General features: G+C 41.7%; 3 protein-coding genes across 5 annotated transcripts; 2 read left to right on the plus strand and 1 right to left on the minus strand.

The window, feature by feature from the left end:
• Positions 1–304: 304 nt before the first annotated feature.
• On the plus strand, positions 305–5,448 carry LOC135094908 (peptidyl-prolyl cis-trans isomerase-like 1). 2 transcript variants are annotated; one of them, XR_010264005.1, is made up of 5 exons: positions 305–584; positions 1,465–1,598; positions 1,824–2,021; positions 2,929–3,102; positions 5,002–5,448. XR_010264005.1 is itself a non-coding variant. In XM_063995417.1 (4 exons), exons 1-4 carry the CDS (start codon positions 532–534, stop codon positions 3,042–3,044), a joined length of 501 nt encoding a protein of 166 aa, XP_063851487.1. In that variant the 5' UTR covers positions 305–531; the 3' UTR covers positions 3,045–3,716. The 2 variants fall into 2 exon arrangements, 1 of the variants encoding a protein (XP_063851487.1); XM_063995417.1 differs by lacking the exon at positions 5,002–5,448 and having other exon boundaries at positions 2,929–3,716.
• LOC135094907 (EKC/KEOPS complex subunit TPRKB-like) lies at positions 3,508–9,340 on the minus strand. Its single transcript, XM_063995416.1, has 4 exons — positions 9,093–9,340; positions 7,146–7,268; positions 5,149–5,274; positions 3,508–4,470 (listed from the first exon to the last, which is right to left on the minus strand). The coding sequence occupies exons 1-4, from the start codon at positions 9,231–9,233 to the stop codon at positions 4,324–4,326; spliced, it is 537 nt and encodes a 178-aa protein (XP_063851486.1). The 5' UTR covers positions 9,234–9,340; the 3' UTR covers positions 3,508–4,323.
• A 136-nt stretch (positions 9,341–9,476) lies between these two features.
• On the plus strand, positions 9,477–23,964 carry LOC135094901 (protein shifted-like). Of its 2 annotated transcripts, none has more exons than XM_063995402.1 (10): positions 9,477–9,576; positions 11,559–11,969; positions 12,267–12,364; positions 12,601–12,745; positions 13,141–13,284; positions 13,582–13,782; positions 14,967–15,062; positions 15,493–15,714; positions 15,995–16,029; positions 23,743–23,964. In XM_063995402.1, the coding sequence occupies exons 2-10, from the start codon at positions 11,585–11,587 to the stop codon at positions 23,962–23,964; spliced, it is 1,548 nt and encodes a 515-aa protein (XP_063851472.1). In that variant the 5' UTR covers positions 9,477–9,576; positions 11,559–11,584. The 2 variants fall into 2 exon arrangements, with proteins under 2 accessions (XP_063851472.1, XP_063851473.1); XM_063995403.1 differs by having other exon boundaries at positions 9,510–9,601.
• The last annotated feature ends 163 nt before the right edge of the window (positions 23,965–24,127 follow it).

Raw genomic sequence — 24,127 nt, forward strand, 5'->3', positions numbered from 1 at the left:
ATGTATAGAAGTTGTGCTGTACATATTTTATTTACTATTTATGTCGTATTACTGTTACTATAATTGTGAACTTTCTTTTGAAATAATAAACTTGATATTTAATTATATGTCAATTTTTTGCCAGTACAGAATCATGGCGTTGCAGTGTGTGTGTGTGTGTGTGTGTGTGTGTGTGTGTTGCCCTCCCGAGTAAGTCTGTGTGGAAGATCAGAATATGATTAAGATAAAAATTAATATTATGGTGAGGACTTTAGTTTTAATTTTATTTACTTGAATGTTTTGCGAGATTAAAGAACAAGATCAACACTATTTTAATTGAAACGCGAATGTGAGATGTAAACAAAACTCGCGTGTCAAAAGGCATTACCGGCCCGCCACGACTCACCGTCCCATAATTCCTCATTTACTGAGTGTTGGTGGACGAGACTCTGGCACTTCATAGAGGCACCCTTGAGGCACACCAATTCGGACACACCGTCGCGAGGAGTAACTACAGAGGGAAATAGGGCGGCGTGAAGAGGCACCCCCGCTATGTCCATCCCTGATAAGTCGTGGCAGCCGCCCTACGTGGTGCTGGAGACGTCGTGAGTGTTCTGCTGGGGCCTCGTGTCGTGAATGCATGGGCAGCTGTGTCCTCATTACTAAACACTGAGTTATTAATCTGGGTATTATTGAACTTAATATCCCCGTAACCTAGCTTTTTTTTCCGGTTTCAGTAATAACTGACTTTTAAAGACATATTTCTTCTGTAGTCTTTCCGTCGCAAGCTTATAGTTTTTGAGTTATTTTAAGGTTAGTTTTGGTTATTATTTTACTCTTTCACCAGTCTCAGCATGGCTTTTCTTATCCTTCTCATTAGATAAAAGCTTTTCATTCTGAGTAATTTGAACTCATATATGCCCACTGCAAATTATTTTTGACAACAATTTCTAAAGTTTACTTCAATTAGTTTGGTTTGGTTGTTAGTTTGATTTGGTTTGGTTAGGTGGTGATGTGTGACAGCCAGCTGGCAGGCACGGGTGAGCAGCAGCCAGTCCTCTCCAGGGGGTAACATTGTAAGTGTTGCTTATTAATGAGATCATAGCTATTTTATGTCAGATTTTGGTCTGTTTAGTATTTGTTTTTTGTTATCAGTTCATTATTTCCTTAGGGAAAAGGGGGGTTGAGGGATTGGGGGATAAAACTTAAAACAAATGATTAATTCAAAACAGATTGAAAATACCAGAAAAAATAGTTGGGTCTGGAATAAACTGGTGAAAGAGCAAAAATTCTCTGTACTGGCTCCTGGTGTTATGACTGGACAGACAACTGTTTCCATTAAAAAACACTGAGTTATTAATTTTTTTTATTATTAGATTTTTGTAGAATCATATAAACACTGATATCGATCTGAAAGTGGTTTAGGCTAGCTGTGAGGTATTGTGGGCCATCTGTGCCTTGTAGTTAATTATGGTGTGCCTGCAGGATGGGGGATGTCACACTGGAGCTGTACTGGAAGCACGCCCCTAACACTTGCCGCAACTTTGCCGAGCTGTCCCGCCGCGGCTACTACAACGGCTGCAAGTTCCACCGCATCATTCGGGACTTCATGATTCAAGGTGAAGCTGGCTTGCTAGATGCTGGGTGCTGTTCAAAAGTTTTTCCACAGCACTTACTAGATGCTGGGTGCTGTTCAGAAATGTTCTTTAAAGCACATTACTGTTAGGCTAGCCTGCAGAAGCTTTACTGATGTTACTGATGTTAACAATGTCATTCACACAACAATAACCACCACTACAACCAGCATAAGTACCACAACACCTAACCACATGCTCCTCCACCAGGCGGGGACCCGACAGGCACAGGGCGGGGTGGAGCGTCCATCTATGGAAAGCACTTCAATGATGAGGTACATGAGGAGCTGAAGCACACAGGGGCAGGGCTGCTGTCCATGGCCAATGCAGGGCCAGACACCAACGGCTCACAGTTCTTCCTGACCCTGGCGCCGACACAGTGGCTGGACGGCAAGCACACGATATTTGGTGAGGCTAATTTGTTGAATTTGTTGTTGTTATTAGGAGAGGAATGAAAGGAACAGAAAGAAAAAAGAAATGAATAGGAGTGAGGCTTGTTTATTCATTTTATTATTATTATTATTATTATTAGAGGAGAGGAATGGGACAGAAAGAGGAAAAGAAGGAAATGGAGGAAGGGAAAATAAAGAAAGGGCAGGGGAATGAAAAGAAGAGGAGGAAGGGAAAAGAAAGAAAAATTAAAGGAATGAAAAGGAGAAAGTAAGAAGAGAAGAGAAAGAAAAGGAGAAAAGAAGGGAAGAGGAAAGGAAAGAAGTGAAAAGTGAAGGGAATGAAAAGAAGTGTGTGTGTGTGCGTGCGTGCGTGCGTGCGTGCGTGCGTGCACGCACGCTCCTCTCATGCTTATTTTTGCTTCATTCTTTTGAAATTTGTTTGACTTTTCATGTTTTTTTTTCTTCCTTCTATTTTCTGGTTTCCAAAATCTGCCAGTATACCTGAATCATTTGTGCAGCTTCCCTTATGTTGTTTTCATTATTTGGGTGACAAGTCTCTGCTGCATTCCTTTCAACTAATCTCTAATCTCTCCTGTATTTCTGCTTTTCATAATATAATATACCTTCCCAAATCATTCCTGCAGCTTCCCTTGTTTTCTTTATTTGAAGGAGTAAATTTCAGCAGCATCCTTTCAACTAACCTCCAAACTTTCCTGTATTTTCTGCCTCATAATTCTGCCAATATACCCAAATCATTCCTGCAGTTTCCCTCATACTCTCGTTTTCTTTATTTGGGTGACAAGTTTCTGCAGCATCCTTTCAACTAATCCCCAGACTTTCCTGAATTTTATCCCTCCCTAAATCTATCAGTGTACATCACCCCAGGCCATTCTCACAGCTTCCCTTCTGTTCTCCCCCTGCAGGCCGAGTATCTGCCGGCATGCAGGTGGTGAAGCGGATGGGCCTGGTGGAAACTGACAATGGGGACCGGCCAGTAGATCCTGTCAAGATCAAGCGAGCGTACGTCAAGATGCACTGACACGCAGGTGCACTCACACACACCCCAGCCTTAGTGCAGTGGGGAGGAAGTACTGCAAGTGAGCAAATGTACAAAAAGGTTCTTGGTTCAGTGTTGCGAGAGTTTGTCTTTGGTTTTAGCATAAGACTTGAGAGAGAACATAACTTAACAACATAAGGGAAGTTGCAGGAGGCCATCAGGGCTACACATGGCAGTCCCTTATGAAACATGCCTACCTATTTTCACCCATTCCTATCCATAAATTTGTCTGATCTTTTAAAGCTCTAACAGCCTGATTACCGAGTCCATTCCATTCATCTACTACCATATTTGAGACCCAATTCCTTCCTCTTTTTTTATATCAAACTTTTTCAAGCTTGAGGGCATTATTTCTTATATCCTGAGAGAAAAGAAGGTGGTGACTTGGGAAGGGATGCAGGTTGTCCCTCTCATCAGTGTATGGTGGGTGAATTAAGGTGCATCATTTTATTACTGTATTACTTTACTTCATTGTTGTACAGCTTGCCAAAATGTGGGTGTGGCATCTTTAACATAAAAACATAAATGAATACATAAGAACACAGAAATCCCATCAAATAAAAAGAAAACAAATGACACTTTAGAATAAGAGATGAAATGTTTGGTGTAAGAATAATTTAATGAGATTTGATATAATACATTATCAGTATATACTCTCTCTCTTTTCTTCCTTTCATTCATTAATTTATTACTGCTAGATTTTGGTGGGGAAAGTTAAGGTATTTTTATGTATATTTTTTTTGCTAAGTATATTCTAGAAAGTATCCTGCATCTGCTGAGGTGTGAGGATTGGAGGAGGTGCAGAGTAAGGAACAGTCCAATCATGAGGAGGGAGGGGTAAACAGTGTGTGCTGCGGGGCCTTGCTGTGGAAGTACCCTGCATCTACTGTGGTGTCAGGATTGGAGTAGGTGAGAGGTAGGAAACAGTGAGTGTTGCGGGACCTTGCTGTGGATGTGTGAGGTGAGGCCAGCTATGATGTGCCTGAGTGCCTGGGGTTTACCATGGTGGTCCATAAGACTGTCCCTTTCCACCAGGATATGATAATAAAACACAACTTCATGGACATCATGCTGTATGCCCATGAAGTTATGTTAGGCAAGGCATTATAATTGTATGGAACATGTAGAACTGCAGACACACACACACACACACACACACGTAACAAAGAAAGCAATAAGTACAAACGTCATACATAAAAACAGAAATACAAATCAATATCAAAGACATTACTAGCTTACACACACACACACACACACACACTCACAAGACCAGGAAATCCCGACAGGCCATGCGGGACACCACGGCATCCAATAGACTCCCAGCGGTGAGCTCCTCAGGTGTCACCTTGTATAGCTCCCGCACCTGCGCCTCTTGTGTCAGACTGGCCAGCTCCGATGTGGCCACCACCTAAGAGAGAGAGAGAGAGAGAGAGAGAGAGAGAGAGAGAGAGAGAGAGAGCTGGTGTATCATTGAGTTTATCATAATTATCTTGATTTTTATGTGTCTTGTTTTTATTTATTCCCTGTCGTGGTCTTTGGGGTGTTTTTGTCATGTTTTTATTTTATTTTATCTTTTTTCATCTTTTAACTTGCTCCTATTCTATCTCTTAATCCATTCTTCTTTATCTTCTTTATTTTGTCTTTTATTTAATCTCATTTCAACATTTTACTTCATCTGATTTCATCTTCTCTCTCTTCTTATTTAATATTTCAAGTTTAATTTTCTCTCAACTTGGTGTTATTTTACCTTTCATTTCATTTTCCAGTCGTATCTCATTTCACTTTTTATTCTGGTGTTATTTAAGTCTTTAATTTCATCTTCCAATCTTATCTCATTTCATTCTTAAATCCAGCATTATTTTATTTAATTTCATCTTCCAATTTTATCTCATTTCATTTTTAAACCAGCATTATTTTATTTCACTTAATGTTTTAACAGTTTCCGTTGTCTTGTGAGGAACAACAACCAGACCAAAGACCTTCTGTGACTGGAAAGAGAGAGAATCATAAGCTATCCAATCCTATAAGAGAGAAAACAGCCAATAAACGAAACGAGTCTGTCAACTGATACCATACAGAGACCCACCTTGCCACTGATTTGCTGGGTGATCTTGGTAACCCTGGCCTCTACCTCCTCCTCTGTCCCCAGCACCACCGCCAGCACCTCCTTGTCCTCGTCCCCCAGCCCGAAGGTTTTAAGGGCGTTCGTTATCTAAAGGAGAGGATGACTGCAATTTGGTACATCTTTTTCTTATTACTTATCACTGTGAGACATCTTTACTTGTTCTTTAGCCACCTCCAATCTTTAAACTGGGTAGAAATTGCAAAATCTATTCTTTTTCATCCCTGCTTTCTTGTAGATGCTTATAAAGATTCACATGCATTACTTCTTGTGTTGTTTTGTATCACAGTGGAGTTAAAGTTATCTCTGAACCATTTGTTCATTTGATGCTGATTTTGAGTGTGGTAAACAGTTTTGGAATGCAGATGTAGACCAGGACTGCAATACATGTTAACCCTCTGAATGCCAGGGCTGTCCTACACTCCCATTCAGGCTGAGATTACAAACGGGTGATCAAAGAGTAACGACAGTGACGGTAGATTTTTTGATGGTTTGAAGGAAAATCAAAACAGGGATCTACATTTCTTCAAAGTACTCCCCTCCTGCCTCTATGCACCATTCCATCCTCCTTCACCAATTCACAAATCAGGCATGATACTCAGAAGAAGGGAAACCTCAAAGCTCAGAATTGACTGGCTGTGCCAGGTCTTGGATGTGATGCAATTGTTTCCCATTGATTGTAGATTTCATCTTTGGAAATAACTGAAAGTCACATGATGCGCCAGGACTTGTGGAAGGACCTGGGCTGTGACAGTAGACTGCCGAGGCATCACATCCACGCACATTGGTCCTTGAGAACTGAGGAAAATGGTGAAAGGCGCTTCCAGTTTTGAAATCCCTCCTTCAAATTCTGAGGTCAAGGCTCTTCATCACCCAACCATAACATGCTGGACTGCTTGTCTCAGGCAGAAGAAAGGAATCCAACACTTTCTCCAGTTGCAACATCTGAAGACTGTTTTGGACCATTTGGCTCAAATTCTGCTATGAACAACAAATCCACACCCATTCATTCTTCTGAACTTCTGTCAGCAAATGGGGCATCCAACAAACACACTTCTTCCTCAGCCCGAAGTGTTCATGCACAATGTCATGTGCACTCCCACAACTTCTTATCCAAGGATAAGAACTGACGAGTTACAGTTGGATCTTCATCAGTGATGGACCGTGCACGGACCATTATTGCTTCGGTCATGGATGTCTGAGGGTGTCCAGAGCATTGGTCATCTTTCAATTCAGTTTTTCCAGATGCAAACACATGAATCCAGCAGGAAATGGTTTCCAGTGATGGAGCAGACTCAGGACAAACTTGCAACAGTCCCCCTCAGATCTGTGATGCCTTCTTCCCCAGTTTCTACCAAGTGAAAGTGTACAACCCACAGCCTTCTTTCAAAAAATCCATTGTTTCTGGTCAGAGAGCAAAACCAGGACTGATGTATTCACACAGTACAAGACAAGACAAGCCAGCCAAACGGCGACAGGTTGAAGCACATCAGGACAGGCAACGCTCCACAGTCCTTGCTCCCCTCCCTCCCAGCTCTCGTAGTTTTCATTTTATGGCTTTGACTGTCATTACTTTCTGATCATCCCTCACACGCGGTTTTACTACGCTTCACTGGTGCTGTCTTGAAATCGATGGTGCGTGTGTTATCAAGAAAGTATTTTGACTTAAGAGTATCTAGTTTCCTACAACATTGAGCTAAACTAGACTTAATTGATATGCTGCAATAGCCCAGCCAGATTTCAAGGGTTAATGCAGTTTTTGGGAATGTGTGGATTTGGCAATGCTGCACTAAGACGTACACTGCAACCCTGGTGTTCATTCTCACACTGAAACCAACTCTTGCATTATTTTGAATTGGTGTACATTGAGATGATAAAAAACAGCATGACTTTTATAACACAGGTAAGGGGTGAGATTCTAAAACAGCAAATGTGGCGTTGGCAAATGTGTGCATATTTACGTTCTTCTTGGTGGAGAGATTGAAGATGACCTCCGTGTAGAGAGAGCGCGTTGCCATCTTGCCGAGCGCCTGTGCCCTCACCGCCCTGTTGGCCGCCACCACCACCTGGAACGGCGCCACCACCTGCACCAGTGGCAGTTACGTTAGGTTAGGGTGAGATTAATACACTACTTACTTGATACTTAAATTTCACTGTTGATCTTTTCATTGAGTAGATTGCAATTTGAAAAAACACCATATTTGCCAAGAAATGCTTAGCTATTGTCTTGAAATTAGTAAGCTAAGGTTATTTCCATACTTTAGTACATGTTCACTTTCACTTTGTTGCCCATTTCAAGTTGGGAGATGATTTTTTTTTTTTTCCTGGTAGCTTTCGGTGTGTTCTGAATTAACCCGCTAACCATTTGCTCCGTAAATCAGCCGTTTTATTTTTTTTCCTTCTCCTCCACCTGTCCCCCCAACCAGGAACTGTTGATTTTTAATGAAACCAACAGTGTAATACAAAACATGCCAAAATTGAACTAATAAAAAAAAAAAAGTCCTCAAGACACAGTTACCCCCACTCTCCCTCATAAAGTAACAATATGCAAAAATAACAAGTAATAAATTAATGTAAAACACAAAATCTGTCTTATTCACCACCACAGATAACACACATGCTGTTGCTCTGAACCACTCACTTTCATCCCTTGCTAGGGACAATTTGCCTAACCTAACCAAACTGAATTGGTTCTACTGGTGTTTCAACCAATACATCGTATGTAACTACAGCTCTTCGCAGGCTCTACATCTCATTGCTCAGGGATTTTTAGCCACATTTTACTCTCAGAAATTATTAATAAGTTTACCTTGTGTGGGCGTCCAGGGGGGTGAAGCCTGATACATTTCTAGTTTTAACCAATACTGCCCCCTCGACCCCCCTCTAACCTACAGAACCCCCCACCATAAAGTAAACTAACCTAACCTAACATTTTTTAACTTAAATGGGGGCGGGGGTGGTATCGCCCCCCTCCCCCTGGGTTTCCCCATAAGGTAAATTAACCTAACATTTTGTAACCTAACCAGGAAGGTGGGAAGGGGAGGGTGAGGGCTTCGGGTTAAAACCTGTTTATCACCGAATTAATAAATAAAACACCTTACCTTGCCAGTCGGGCAGCACTCATTAGTGGTCAGCCTCCTCGTTCCTGGAGTTATACCTCCAACTCCTTGTACTTCGCGAAAAATATTACACTATTACACTTTTGTCACTTGACATTATGTGGGGCAACATCGTGTTCCCTTAAGAAGGCTACTGTTGCTTGTTATTTCCCGTAAAAACGGGAAATAAGTAATTACCAGTACAGCCACCACACACACACACACACACACACACACACACACACACAGACATCTTCGCCACTGATTCATATTCAACTCCCGTCTCTCTTCTTCAACGAAACAAAGCTCCCTGATAGGCTGAAATAAATGTGTATTTTTTTAATTGGTCCACGGCATTGTCTTCATTCAACGGTACCAATCGGCGCTAATTATTCCGCGCAGGTGCACTAAGGTCACTCACCCCAGCGCCACACGCACGTACGCACTCATTCAGCATTGACAGTTAACGGTTTAATGTGGAGAAGGGTGGGTGTCGCTTTAGCCAGTTGCCCCAGATGGACCGCGGTGTTGCTCTAGGACAAGATGGATATTTTTTTTTAATCGCTAACAGCGTTATAATAAGTTAACGAGGCATATATATGGGATTGAAAATACTCAGAATAAAAGGCTCTATCTAATGAGAGGTAAGAATTGCCGCTGTTCCACGGGCAAGAATAGCGATGAATACCCATAATTCCTCAACTACCTTAAAGTAACAATAAATAAACGAGTGAAGATAATTTCCTCACCACTGGTATGGGCAACAACACCAGTAGTAGCAGCAGCAGCAGCAGCACACGCCTCACTCACCATCTGGGGCTTGATCAGGCTGGCCTCCACCTCTCCCGCGAGGATCAGCTTGCGCACCTGGCCGGCATTCTCCACCTTCGTGAACAGCACCAGGCGGCACACCGTGCGGGCCTCGTCCTCCAGCACCACGGAGAACGCCATCCTGCCTCCTCCCGTCACTGCCCGCCTGGCTCCTGTCACTTGCTGTGGTGAGCTCTTGCCTGTCTTTCCCGACCTCCTTGCACGTGTGTGGGGTAGTAAACAATAATATTCATAACCCAGGCCTCTCTTCAATGATGAAAATTAATTTCATAAATTTCATCCTTTGAATATATAGGTAAAAAAAATATTTTTTTATTTTTAAAAAGTATATAGCATACAAATATGTATTTAAAAATCTAATGAAAATGGCTTTTCGGGAATTTACACATTTTCCAGGACCCAGACCAAGACCCAGAGCAAGTAAACAAAGGTGACCTGTTGCCCCCTCACTGCCACGGCCTGGGTGAGGACTGCCTGCCTCTTTTAGGGTATTGTTGGCCGTCATGAGGCTCAGATTGTATATATAAGTAGTGGAAATAATTAAGTTTTATCTGAGAATAGAGTTAAGAGAGAAGGAATTGTGTTCGGTGTATATTTGTAGTGTCCTGCTGGGTTTTTAATAAGTTTTTGTGCTGTTTTGTTTGAATTGATGTGTAATGTGTGTGTGTGTGTGTGTGTGTGTGTGTGTCATGGGAGGGTATCTTCGGTTGGTTAGAGATGATTGTCTTATTTTTTTGTATAAGATTTTTCTTATTTGTGTGTTGGTAAGATCTTGTTGCTCAAATTTTAGTTTAAAGTCAGCTGCCACCAGTCGTCGGAGGGGGAGGGTGTTATTGGCCTGTTGTGGTTGTGTTGGTTGCTGCTGTGGCAGGTCTTGTCTCAGTTAGTCAGCCGGGGTCTTATTAGACACTGGAATTCCCATAACAGAATTAATTTTGAATATATTGGGTGTTCCAAAAGTATATGCCACATTATCACACTTTATATATTAATAACTATAGAAAATATCAAAACACAATTTTCATTTCCTGAAATGTAATATTTTCAAGTTTCTGTACCAAAAACTTGAACTCTTAAGTGCAAGAAATGTTTTTTTTATTAAACTTTTTACAAATGTTCAGTGTGCTCATTGCGGGTCACAGGACACACCCAAACGACAGTCCATTTCATGCCAAACGTGACCTGGCACAGCGCTGGCGATGGTTGCCAAGGCTTCAGTTACTCAAGTCTTCAGCTTTAGAGTGAGAGAGTAACTGAACACCACTCTGACTGACTGACAGATCAGACATTGCAAACTGATCACATTCCTTGTGATGGACCCCACGGCCTCCAGACCTCACGCCATGTGACTCCCTCTGGGGGTGTGGAAGGCCTGGTGTACATGCCTCCCCTTACCAGGGAGATGATCATCTGAAGACTCATCCTTGGCAGTCATTGCCAGCGCTGTGCCAGGTCATGTCTGGCAAAGAATGGACCATTGTTTGGATGTGTCCTGTGACCCGCGGCGCGCATGTCAAACATCCGTAAAAAAATTTTTGATAGAAAATTATTTCTTGCAGTTTAGAATTCAATTTTAGCACTGAAACTTGAAAAATATTAGCTTTCATGAAATATAAATGTTTTGATATCCTCTACAGTTATTAAGATATATATAGTGCCTTTGGCCTTTCTTGTCACTTCAGTGTTGCATCTCTTGCCATTTTCTACCACTATTTTCATGCTAACTAACTGCCCTGCTGATCTTACTATCTGCATGCAAGATTTTTTTCTTTCATCCCTATTCTGTCCACCTCTCTAATGCAAGAGTTAACCATTATTCTCATTCATTCTTTGGTCTTTCTGGTAAACTCTGGAACTCCCTGCCTGCTTCTGTATTTCCTCCTTCCTGTGACTTGAACTCTTCCAGAAGGGAGGTTTCATGACATTTATCCTCCAATTTTGAATGATGCTTTTGGATTTCTTTTGAGACTGGCACCTTAGTTGGAGAGGGTGTGTGTGTGTGTGTGTGTGTGTGTGTGTGTGTGTGTGTGTGTGTGTGTGTGTGTGTGTGTGTGTGTGTGTGAGTCGTGTCTGTTTATTTATTATTTTTCTTTTGTTCTATTGGGTCTTTTATTGTTTTCATAGTTTTCTTCATCTCCTCTTCCTCCTCCTCCTCTTTATTTTTCTCTTCTACCTTTTCCTTTGCCTCCTCCTTTTCCTCTTCTTTCTTCATCTCCTTTATCTTTCTCTTCCTACTCCTCCTTCACACATTTCTTCTCTTCCACATTTTTTTTTTTTTCTATCTCCTCCTTCACACAACTTTCTCCTCCTCCTCCTCCTCCTCAGCACTCCCCTCTACCACCTCTTCTAAACACACAAACACACATCTTTGCCCACTCCTACACACACACACACACACACACACACAAAGAAAAGAGGTTGACGTAAACATGTTGCCTTTTACAGACCTGTGGTAGAGATGAGGCACCACCATGATGCTTCTCACTATCCTCCTGTCCACCACACTGCTCCACCACACCCTTAGCACCACGCCCTCCACCACCACCACCACCCACCACCCACTCACTAACCAGAACGTAACACAGATACTCACAGACACCACACCACACCACAGTCATACACCACACACCACCACCATCACCACCACATCACAGAAGACACACAGCAAGGACAGCATCAGAAAACGCAACATAGCACAGCATGAACAGAACAGCACAGTGGAGGATGGAGGAGGAAGAGGAGCCAGGAGGAGGAGAGGGAGGAGAAGGAAGGGGAAGGAAATGAGACAAAGAGGAAGACGAAGAATCAAGGATCTTTCGTTATGGCTTGACCAGAACCAGGTCAAGATGTTTAGTGGTATGTTGTTGTTGTTGTTGTTGTTGGAAGAGAAGAGTAATAGTAGTAGTAGTAGTTAAGTGAATAAGGTTATGCCAGCTCTACTACTACTACTACTACTACTACTACTACTACTACTACTACTACTACTACTACTACTACTACTACTACTACTACTACACATCCTCTCTAACCTTATCCTTAAACTATCTAAAACAAATAAATAAAATGATAATCAGAACACAATACTTACCACTACCACCACAACAACAACAACAACAACAACAACAGTAACCCCTCCACCCGCTCCACCCCCAGGCTACCTAATGGAGATCTTTGTCATCCACAACGGACGCATTCTCCCCTACATCCTCGACCCAAACTTTGAGAAGCAGCTGCCTGTTATTCCTGCCCAGGTGAGAGAGAGAGAGAGAGAGAGAGAGAGAGAGGACTGGGTGAGTGTATGGACAGGGATTAGGGGTGAAAATAGGCAAGCATGTTTTGTAAAGGGTCTGCCACATGTAGGCCTGATGGCTTCCTGCACCAACCCTTGTGTTCTTGTGTTTTTATCATTTTTTGTTGTACTCTCTGGCTTGCTCCATCTTACTTGTCTCCTCCTCCTCCTCCTGTGCTAACAACACCACCTCCGCAGGTAGAGAATGTGAACTTTACCTGGTGTGCGGGTAACAAGAAATATGAGTATACCTTTGATCAGCTGCAGTCCCAAGAGGAGGAGCTGCTGCAGGTGCCCACTCTGTCCATCGCCCCCCACGGCACTGTGCCACGCAAGCCTCGAGGTGAGAGAGGGGGAGGGGGAGAGAGAGAGAGTGTGTGTGTAATAATAATAATAATAATAATGTGTGTGTGTGTGTGTGTGTGTGTGTGTGTTGTGTGTTGTCTTTGTTTACTTATTTATTTGTTTGTTTTTGTTTCAGTGGGTCTTTTTGGGTGGTTTATTGTTTTCTTTGTTTCCTCCTCCTCCTCCTCCTCCTCCTCCTCCTCCTTTTCTTTCTTTTCCACTTACTCCTCCCTTTCCTCTTTCTCTTTATTTCTCTCCTTTTCCTCCACCTCCTCCTCCTCCTCCTCCTCCTCCTCCTCCTCCTCCTCCTCCTCCTCGTCCTCCTTCAATCTCCACCTCATGCACCCACACACACCTAACCACTCTCCCCTCCATCTCACCCTCCCCCTACAGTGTTCTCAGTGGACATGCGGTGTACGGGAAACATCTCCGGCATAGCCTCCTTCAGTATCGGACTGCTGATCCACACCCCAAAGAAGGAGCTGCTGTCGGGGATGCCTCTGCGACTCAGGCTAAGGAAGGAGTGTCGACAGCAGGGTGTGTGTGTGTGTGTGTGTGTGTGTGTGTGTGTGTGTGTGTGTGTGTGTTGTGGTGATGGTCCTGGGAGTTTTAAGTGTTGGGTGATGCTGTTCAGGATCCCACTAGGAACTCAGGGAATTAATAGAAAAATGACAGGGTTAATAGTATTCATATTTAGTGTCTGTCTGTGTGTGTGTGTGTGTTAGTTTTAGGAGTAGTTGTTGTATTAGTAGTAGTAGTAGTAATGGTAGTTGTAGTAGTACTCTTCTTCTCCTCCTCCTCCTCTCTACCTTACCCAACCACCATTACCACCAGGCCCAGATCCGGAGTGCGACCAGAAGTGCCAGAATGGAGGCGTGTGTGATGCCAGCCAGCAGTGCCAGTGTTCGGAGGGCTACATGGGGCAGTACTGTGACATGGCACTCTGCTACCCACAGTGCCTCAACGGGGGCTCCTGCACTACCCCTGGCCGCTGCTCCTGTCCTCCAGGGTTCCAGGGGCGCCACTGTGAGGGAGGTGAGAGAGAAAGAGAGAGAGAGAGAGAGAATGTTTAAAATTTACTGTGATTATTTTTTATTTATTATTTCTTTATTTATTGTTTTATTATTAATGTATATGAGTGTACAGGCGGTCCTCAGCTTTCATCTAGGACATAAAGACACAACTAATGTACCTGTAAAAACTCATTGAAAGCATACAGCAAATGAAAAATAATGAAATTTATCAATAACAAATCAGCCAAAGAGGATGTACAGTCAAGGCCAAAAGTTTGTTCACATGATGTATTCTCTTCTAGTAAGCTTAGCAGTCCCCCTTTGTTGTGAGTGGTGATGTGTTGGCAGTCACCTCACAAAACCTGGCAGCAGATAGATTCTTCATAATAGTAAGATTGGGAGACTTCAGACTGAGGGAAGGCTGGACACAGGAGAGGTTAGGCTGGCAGGAGACTTCAGACTGAGGGAAGGCTGGACACAGGAGAGGTTAGACTGGCAGGAGACTTCAGACTGAGGGAAGGCTGGACACAGGAGAGGTTAGACTGGCAGGAGACTTCAGACTGAGGGAAGGCTGGACACAGGAGAGGTTAGACTGGCATGAGACTTCAGACTGAGGGAAGGCTGGACACAGAAGAGGTTAGACTGGCAGGAGACTTCAGACTGAGGGAAGGCTGGACACAGGAGAGGTTAGACTGGCAGGAGACTTCAGACTGAGGGAAGGCTGGACACAGGAGAGGTTAGGCTGGCAGGAGACTTCAGACAGAGGGAGGGCTGAACACAGGAGAGGTGAGGCTGGCAGAAGACTTCAGACTGAGGGAAGGCTGGACACAGAAGAGGTTAGGCTGGCAGGAGACTTCAGACTGAGGGAAGGCTGGACACAGGAGAGGTGAGGCTGACGGAAGACTTCAGACAGAGGGAAGGCTGGACACAGGAGAGGTGAGGCTGATGGAAGACTTCAGACAGAGGGAAGGCTGGACACAAGAGAGGTGAGGCTGGCAGGAGACTTTAGCAGAGGTGAGGCTGGCAGGTGTCTTATGTTGTGACCACGGGTGTACAGGGACAAGCACTGCCAGCATCCTGACCACCAAACAGCACAAGTCCAGACCATCATTAACTGAGGACTCCCTGTAATTGTTTGTGTTTTTGTATTAATGTGTATAAGAGTGTGTATTTGTGTATTGATTGTTTGTTTGTTCATTTGTTCAGGCATCTGTCAGATCAAGTGCAAGAATGGAGGCAAGTGTATTCAGAAGGACAGGTGCAAGTGTCGTCGGGGATTTTTCGGAAACTGGTGCCAGTACAGTAAGTGTGTGTGTGTGTGTGTTAGAGAGAGAGAGAGAGAGAGAGAGGTTAGACCATACAAATTTAAAAAGCATCTCAACCAAACAAAATCACTTTAATCAACAGTACTAACATAGCATTACAGAACAGAATAGATTAATATTAGAATGCTTGCTGCTGCTACTACTACTACTACTACTACTACTACTACTACTACTACTACTACTACTACTACTACTAATTACATTAACAATGATCATGAAAAAAAAAATAATAATAGATAAATAAATTAAATCAAGATAACTTAAAACACCCCTTACTTCAATTTGGCCTTCTTTCTGACCCCCCCCTACCTTGCCCTTTGCCACCCCCTTCTGACCCCCCCCTACCTTGCCCTTTGCCACCCCCTTCTGACCCCCCCCCCCTCCCCATGCCCTGCCCGTACCCCCAGGCCAGTGTTTCGTGGCGTGCATCAACGGGGGGAAGTGCCGGGGGGTGAACAAGTGCCGGTGCCCTGTGGGATACGCCGGGGACCACTGCGAGGTTGTGCTGCCCCAGGGGGAGGCTGCCGCGCTGGCCCCCCACCGCTGCCGCCGCCGCTGCCGCCACGGGACCTGCCACGGGGCGGAGTGTCAGTGTCACCAGGGCTACTCCGGGAGGTGGTGCCGCAGACGTGAGTGTTGTGTTGTGTTGTGTGGTGTTGTAGTGTTGTTAATGCTTTCTTCCTCGTTATTGGTGCTCTCTCTCTCTCTCTCTCTCTCTCTCTCTCTCTCTCTCTCTCTCTCTCTCTCTCTCTCTCTCCGTATTTACAAGTGTTATTACTACTACTCCTCCTCTTCCTCCAATTCTTCTTCTATGATTATATTCCTTTTCTTCCCGTTAAAACTTATTTACTACTACTACTACTACTACTACTACTACTAACAGAAATATTATCATTTTTCTTCTTTCAGGGACAGGAAGAGGAGGAGGAAGGCAGCGAGTGTGGGTAAGATGAAACATACATACATACATACATGCATACGTACACACATATATACAGTATTCATACATGCGTGGATACAGTTAGTTCCTGTTTTCAGTATACATACTATTGACTTTTCTTCTTTTTTTATTTATATGATCGTTTGAAATTGCCGTTTTATACATTTAGGATAATTACTGTTGCCTTTTTATCATTATTTTATTTATTGATGTTTTAATAGTACTGTTTATTATTATTATTATTATTATTATTATTATTATTATTATTATTATTATTATTATTATTATTATTATATTTAAGTAGTAATAGTAGTAGTATATAAATAGTAACTTGACTGATCTCGTAGGATATAATTGGCGTTATTTCATTGTCATTACTACTACTACTACTACTACTACTACTACTACTACTACTACTACTACTACTACTACTATTTTTGCTGCTGCTGCTCCTTCAAGAGAGAGAGAGAGAGAGAGAGAGAGAGGGGAATAAGATAAAGTGTGTGTGTGTGTGTGTGTGTGTGTGTCAGGATGTCCGACTTCCTGTGCGGATAACACATGAAATTATAAATGAATGAATCTCGAAAAAAGTAAAGGAAGTGAATGAGAGGTAAAGGAAAAAAAAAAAACCCGTTATCAGAATTAAAAGATATTTACCGGTATGTATTCCAGCATATATATATATATATATATATATATATATATATATATATATATATATATATATATATATATATATATATATATATATATAATAAAACCTCATTATTAGTGCAATATAAGGCAGATGAGTGGTTATATTAGTATAACTTGTAATTTATCTATTACTCGAAATTACAAAGCACGTTTCAAATCTTTTTATTCTACAAATTTATTCCCCTTTTTATTCATTGTTTATTTTTGGTGCATCGTTCCTTTAATCTGTACGATATTTCGAAATTGGCGCGAGTGAATATATTAGTATATATATATTATTTATATATTACCCATCATTACTTACGGTGCTTTAGTGGAATAATAATTATAATACGTACGAGATTTTATATATAACATTTATACATCATAAGGTAAAGGGATGTAGAATGTGCTGCAAATGTACGTAAATAGTATAGTTTTTTCATTTATTTTTATCATCATTATTATTATTATAATTATTATTATTATTATTATTATTTTAGAACCTACTTGCTTTAATTCCATAGGCTGTGTAGATTAGGCATAGTTAGTTAGGCTTATTTTGTTATTGTTGCTATTGTTGTTGTTATAATTAATTAGGAAATAAGTTTTTGTAATAATTTCAGCAACCGAATTTGAGAGAGAGAGAGAGAGAGAGAGAGAGAGAGAGAGAGAGAGAGAATCCACTACAATAATTATTATATGCTTTAAAATGCTTGCATTATTTATTATTATTATTATTATTATTATTATTATGTTGTTATTATTATTATTATTATTTATTATTATTATTATTATTATTATTATTATTATTATTATTATTATTATTATTATCATTATTATTATATTACTATCATCATTATCAATATTAGCTAAGTAGACGCCACCATACTATATTATACTAGTAAGTGTATCTGTGCCAAACTGTCAGTGCCATTACTCAATAAAAGGTGCCAAACTTATGCAAGAAATGGCGTGTCACTGCCTGAGGTGGTGGTGGTGGTGGTGCTGCTGCTGCATTCCTCTCCCTCTTGTGTGAAGAGAGAGAGAGAGAGAGAGAGAGAGAGAGAGAGAGAGAGAGAGAGAGAGAGAGAGAGAGAGAGAGAGACGCAAATATTGCAGTGAAAAATATATATTAGTACAAATGCGTGCGTTATGAATATTCGTGTGTTTTATCTGAAAGTGGAAGAGGAGGAGGGAGAAGAAATTAAAGAACAGATGTGAAGGTGTGATATGAGAGAGGGAATATTAGGAGGGAAGGCGAGAAAAGGAAAAGGTGTGAAAGGGGGAAGAAGAAGAGAAGGAAGAGTAATAGTAGTAGGAAGAGGAGGATGGGGAGGGTGGAGGAGGAGGGGAGAGGATGAGGAGGGAAGAAATTTGCAGTAGTAGTAGGAGGAGGAGGAGGAGGTACTAGGAAGAGATGACCATAGCATTCAGTCAATTAGTCGCAGAAAACAATAAGGAACACAATGATAATAAAACTACTTCCATTTTTCCTTTCTCCTCTCCTCCTCCTCCTCCGCCTCCCAAACAGCGTCTTTCTATCTCTCCTCTTCCTCCTACAGCATCTCTTTGTCTACCGTGGAGGAAACTGAGACCTGTAGTGAGAAATGGCAGTGAGAGAGTGTATACCCCCCTCTCCCCCACTCCTTCCTGCCCCTCCCGCTCTCCCCTCTCACCCCCTCTCACTCCTCCTCCTCTCGCTCTAAACGGTTACCAACTGCACTTCTCTTTCTTAACATTTTTCTTTATTTCTCCTCACTCGATGCATCATGTCCTTCCTGATTAATTATATTTGTTGGATAATGTCTTGGTGTCTTGTTGCCATTGGAGTGATTCGAGTGGATAAGGTGAAAACTAGGATTAATTAGATAAGTAATGTACGATTTTACCCCACCCTCGCCTCCTCCCCCCCTCCTCCTCCTTGTCTCCCTCCCACCCCTCCTCTCCTCTTCCTGTTGGGGGAGAATTCCTCTTCTCTCCCCTCTCACACCCTCCATTTCCCTGTCACGGCCCTCTCACTAAGCTCCCATGCTAGTACTCTCCCTGGTGAAATAAGTAAGTAAATCCACAGGTTACTTTATAAAGGATAAAATGAAGAATTAAAAAGTTTACACGTCCCCCTCCCTCTCCCTCTCTCCTCCATTCTTCAGTTGCTGGCGAGGGAGAAACACAAAAAATGACACGTACAAAACAGCAAAATTCTTTAATGCAGCAGCGAAACACATCCTGAAACCCCAGCCTAGCGTTCACTATTAAATCCCCCTTCCGTTAAAACCCTTATAAATAGGGAATAAAGGGCGGGAAATGGGTAGAAAACTGTCAAATAAGACGGCCACTGGCATCTGACCCTCCCCACACCGCAGTACACAAGGCCCACTCATTCATCGTTTGGGTTATTGAGTTAGCCTTACATTTCACGCCCTTACGCCTTACCCTGACCCTCCACCGTGACCCTGCAGTGCCACAAGTGCCATTCGGACCTTAGTGCTAACTCGCATAGTGCCAAAAGTGCCTGGGAGTGCCGGGGAATGAGTGAAATGAAGGCGTGAAGGAGTGACAGGCGGGCGTTCCTCGTGGCTCGAGTTTGGTGAGTCAGTCTTTGTATGGGACTCACAGGGGTGTCTCAGGGGTCTTCAGGGGGGCGTGAGTCTGTCAGGGGATGGGGAAGGACCTGAGGGTCAAACTGGAACTATCATACCTAACGGCTGATAGTTGTGATAGTTTTAAAGGGTGTGTTTGTGTTGCGCCAAGTTACCAGTTTCAATTAATGGGAGATTCTTAATGTTACGTTGTTTTGATTTCCAAGTGTGTTTTGTTTTACTTCCTCCTTGATACTTATAGACTTAGAGGTTGTAAATTGTTGTGTTTTTGTTTGTTTAAAGGTTATGTGTGGGTAAGGAGGTTGTTTGGCTGTTAGAAGCTTGTTTGTGTGGGTTAGGAATGAGTGTTTGCCAGTTAGAAGCGTTTGTGTGTTAGTTAGGCAGTATCTGTTAGTTAGAAAGGTTGTGTATTTGCAAGTTTAAGGATTCCATCATAGTTCATAATCTATATTTCACTTCGTCTGAGTTAGCAGGTTGTTAAGCAGGTTGTTAGGTTCTCAGGAGTTAGTATGTGTTAGTTAGAAGGTCATGTTGGAGTTAGGTCTTGTTGGAGTAAGAGAGGATATGTATATTTGTAAGTTAAAAAGTTGAACCATAGTTAGCAAGTTGTATTTTGTTTGTGTGTTTAAGTTCAATGCCTTTACTCTCTCTCTCTCTCTCTCTCTCTCTCTCTCTCTCTCTCTCTCTCTCTCTCTCTCTCTCTCTCTCTCTCTCCTACACACACAAAAAAAATATAAATCAGATAGTTTCCCTTTAAAATCATGTCTTTTCTTGTTTTCTTCTTCACAAAAACAAAATCATTTCCTATTTCTTCTCTTCTCATTACTCTTCTTTACAAAACAAGGAAAACACCCAAACAGTCTCGTTCTCACCCTCTGCCACAATAACAGACTTTCCCACACTTACATCCCGCCAAGGAGGATAAGACGGCAGGATATCGCAGGAAATGTCCATCCTGTCGTCACTCTCTGTGTGTTTACATGTTCTTTGCTCGCTTATCTCCTGCTGTGTCGGAAGTGGACATGTTGAGGGCATGGGAAGGTGAAAATTAGGATCAGTTATTTTAAGGTTGAGTTTGAAAGATTTCTGTTAATATTAGGTAAAAAATGAAGGATTATTTGAGAAGTTAGTTAAAAAAAGTTTACGTTAATATGTTGGTCGATAAAGAATGAAGAATTATTTAAGAAGTTAGTTAAAGAAGTTTACGTTAATATGTTGGTCGATAAAGAATGAAGAATTATTTAAGAAGTTAGTTAAAAAAGTTTACGTTAATATGTTGGTCGATAAAGAATGAAGAATTATTTAAGAAGTTAGTTAAAGAAGTTTACGTTAATATGTTGGTCGATAAAGAATGAAGAATTATTTAAGAAGTTAGTTAAAGAAGTTTACGTTAATATGTTGGTCGATAAAGAATGAAGAATTATTTAAGAAGTTAGTTAAAGAAGTTTACGTTAATATGTTGGTCGATAAAGAATGAAGAATTATTTAAGAAGTTAGTTAAAGAAGTTTACGTTAATATGTTGGTCGATAAAGAATGAAGAATTATTTAAGAAGTTAGTTAAAAAAGTTTACGTTAATATGTTGGTCGATAAAGAATGAAGAATTATTTAAGAAGTTAGTTAAAAAAAAAGTTTACGTTAATATGTTGGTCATTAAAGAACTATCAAAAAGTTAAAAAATTGTTATTATGTCAGACAAGGAAACAGAACCATTATAAAATTGGTTCAAGGTTAGTATATTGGCTAATAAAGGAGAACTATTAGTAAAAGACAGTTAAAAGGTTCAGTTAGCAAGTCACCTAATAAAGAAGAACCATTAAAGAAAAAAAAATAAAAGATTCCATTATTATTGCCCGCTATTAAAGGAAAACCATTAATAAAAGTTAGTTAAAAGATTCCTTTAGTATGTTGGCCAGTAAAGGAGAACCATTAAAGGAATTAGATAAAAGATTATGTCAGCCAAAAAAACAGGAGAACCATGAAAGAAATTAATTAAAAGATTATTGTTGTGTGAGTCAATAAAGGAGGCGTGTTAAGGATATAAGAAGTAGTGAAAATAAATAAATAAAACTCAGTTGCCATTTAAAAGTTAGTTAAAAAGATTTCTGCCCCAAAAAAACATGTGAAGAATATAGGAAGTAGCAAAATATAAGTAAATAAGTCACTTACCATTAAAAAAAGTTAGTTAAAAAGATTTCAGCCCAGAAAAGACGGATTAAGAATATAGGAAGTAGTAATAAATAAATAAATAAAACTCAATGCCATTTAAAAGTTGATTAAAGAGATTACTGCGCCAAAAATCATGTTAAGAATATAGTATGTTGCAAAAAAATAAGTAAATAAAAGTCACTTACCATTAAAAAAGTTAGTTAAAAAGATTTGTGTTAGTATAGTGGACAGTTTCATTTAGGAAGTGCCTTTGTGTACTCTTGAAATAGTTCAGTGTAGTTAGTCATAATTTAACAATGATTCTGTGGAGATTATTGCAGTTTTCAAGAGTGCTTTCATGATTCCAGTGATAATTCAACAAGGTCTTGCATCATAATGGAAAAATCACCTTGAGAACCTGACTAATCATACTTGTGGCCTTTGAAATAGTTGTGATGAAAGGTCCAAGATAAACACACACACACACACACACACACACACACACACACACACACACACACACACACACACACACACACACACACACACACACACACACATGCCTGGTCCTCTCAAGTGTCACATACAGGGCATATCAGCTTTCCTTTTTACTATTTATTTATTTATTTTGTAGTTCCCTAAGTGTACCTTTATTACAGTAATCAATAGTAGTAGTAATAGTAACCACCACCTCCATGAACCACATCTCTATTTCTTCATAATCTTTGTGTAGCTTTTAATATAGACCACTGCATCAATTCTTTACTTCATTAACACCAGGAGACTTATCACTAGCATGACTTGTTGAGGTGACTGTACATCCTGTGTGTGTGTGTGTGTGTGTGTGTGTGTGTGTGTGTGTGTGTGTGTGTGTGTGTGAGTGAGTGTGTGTGGGTGTGTGTGAGGGACTGAGTTGTTTGGGTCAGGTGACAGAAATCTGATAAAGGGAAGATAAAGAGCAAGACCTGGTGATTAGTTTTATCTGGCAAGGTGAGAGGTGTCTGATGTGTGTGTGTGTGTGTGTGTGTGTGTGTGTGTGTGATATGTTTAGTTTATATATGTATTATTAGGTTTTGGACCAGTCTGTTCTAAAGTTTTAATTGATGTTCTAACTTGTTTTTTTTAATTCTGTGTTGAATATCTGTATAATGCACGTAAAATATTGGTCAATAAACACTTACTAACTTAGTGTGTGTGTGCATTGTAGTGTGTATTTTGTATTGTGCATTCCTTTATGCTGTGCATTTGGCTGACACATTACTTTGGTACTCCTGTGGTGATAAACTAATAAGATAACTGTGTGTGTGTGTGTGTGTGTGTGTGTGTGTAATCGGATGAAATCAAACACATCCGTCTTTAACTAAGCTCATGACAAGTGCGGCTCTTTTCAAACAACATTATGAGATTTAGGAAAGCATGTTGTTGTGTGTGTGTGTGTGTGTGTGTGTGTGTGTGATTATAGCCATAGGACAGATCACTTATTTCCCAGCCACCAGAGACACAGGAAGGAGCAGGAGGGGCAGCACAGCACACCAGACACAGCATAATAATTCCCTCGCCGCATTCTGGTCTGTGCAGGGATGGGCAGGAAATGCATCTGAACACATCCAGACACGCTCAAACATGACAACATTCACAACATTCTTATTCTCAGCCTCACCTCTTTAATTATTGAGTTAGCAGGTGTGGGTAAGTGTGTGGCAGGAAAGTATATCAAGACACACAAATAACACAACATACTCATTTTTAGGCCATACTCTCTCTCTCTCTCTCTCTCTCTCTCTCTCTCTCTCTCTCTCTCTCTCTCTCTCTCTCTCTCTCTCTCTCTCTCTCTCTCTCTCTCTCTCTCTCTCTCTCTCTCTCTCTCTCTCTCTCTCTCTCTCTCTCTCAAGTGTAGGTCAGCTGGTGGTGGATGTCAAGTTAATGGGGTCCAGCGTGGCTTCCTCATCCAATTATTAAGAATCCGTAGCAGTGGGTGGTGGTGGAAGTGGTGGTGGTGGTGGTGGTGGTGGTGGTGGTGTCTTGGTAATAAGGTAGATGCATCTCGTGTGTGTGTGTGTGTGTGTGTGTGTGTTCTGTTGTTGTTGTTGGTGGTGGTAGTGGTGGTGGTGGTGTTTTTGGTGATGGGTGGTAATAGGATTGGTGGTTCTTGTAAGAGGTGTGTTTCTAGTAGTGGTGGTGGTGGTGGTGGTGGCTTTTCTAGCAGCAGGAGAATATTATATTGCTATTGTGTATGTTGGTGTATTAACACTTTTTGTTGGTGTGTGTGTGTGTGTGTGTGTGTGTGTGCAGGTGATGGAGGAGTGGCCTGGCGGTGGCGGCGGCAGCTTGACACAGCAGCGTGCAGCTCTCAGCGTCCCCACACACCCCGCAGCACCCAGCCCAGCCAACACCTGGCCCACTAGGCCTGAGGGTGTCCAGGGCAGCCTGAACCGGGGCCAGTGGAGTCTAGCCTACCCCGGCCACTGGGACTGGAGCAACAGGCGCACTGTGTGTGGCTCCGTGACGAGATGAACGGTGGCTGTGCGGCCAAGCAGTGTGCCGGCCAGCGCGTGTGAGTGTGAGTGAGTGAGTGCGTGTGTGCAGCCAGCGGCAGGAGACACATGCCAGACACCGGCGCCGGCCACTGCCACCAGTGTGACAGAGACCACGGTGCATGGCCGCCATGCTGGCCGCC

The sequence above is a fragment of the Scylla paramamosain genome, chromosome 47, assembly GCF_035594125.1.
Source record: "Scylla paramamosain isolate STU-SP2022 chromosome 47, ASM3559412v1, whole genome shotgun sequence".
NCBI lineage: Eukaryota > Metazoa > Arthropoda > Malacostraca > Decapoda > Portunidae > Scylla > Scylla paramamosain.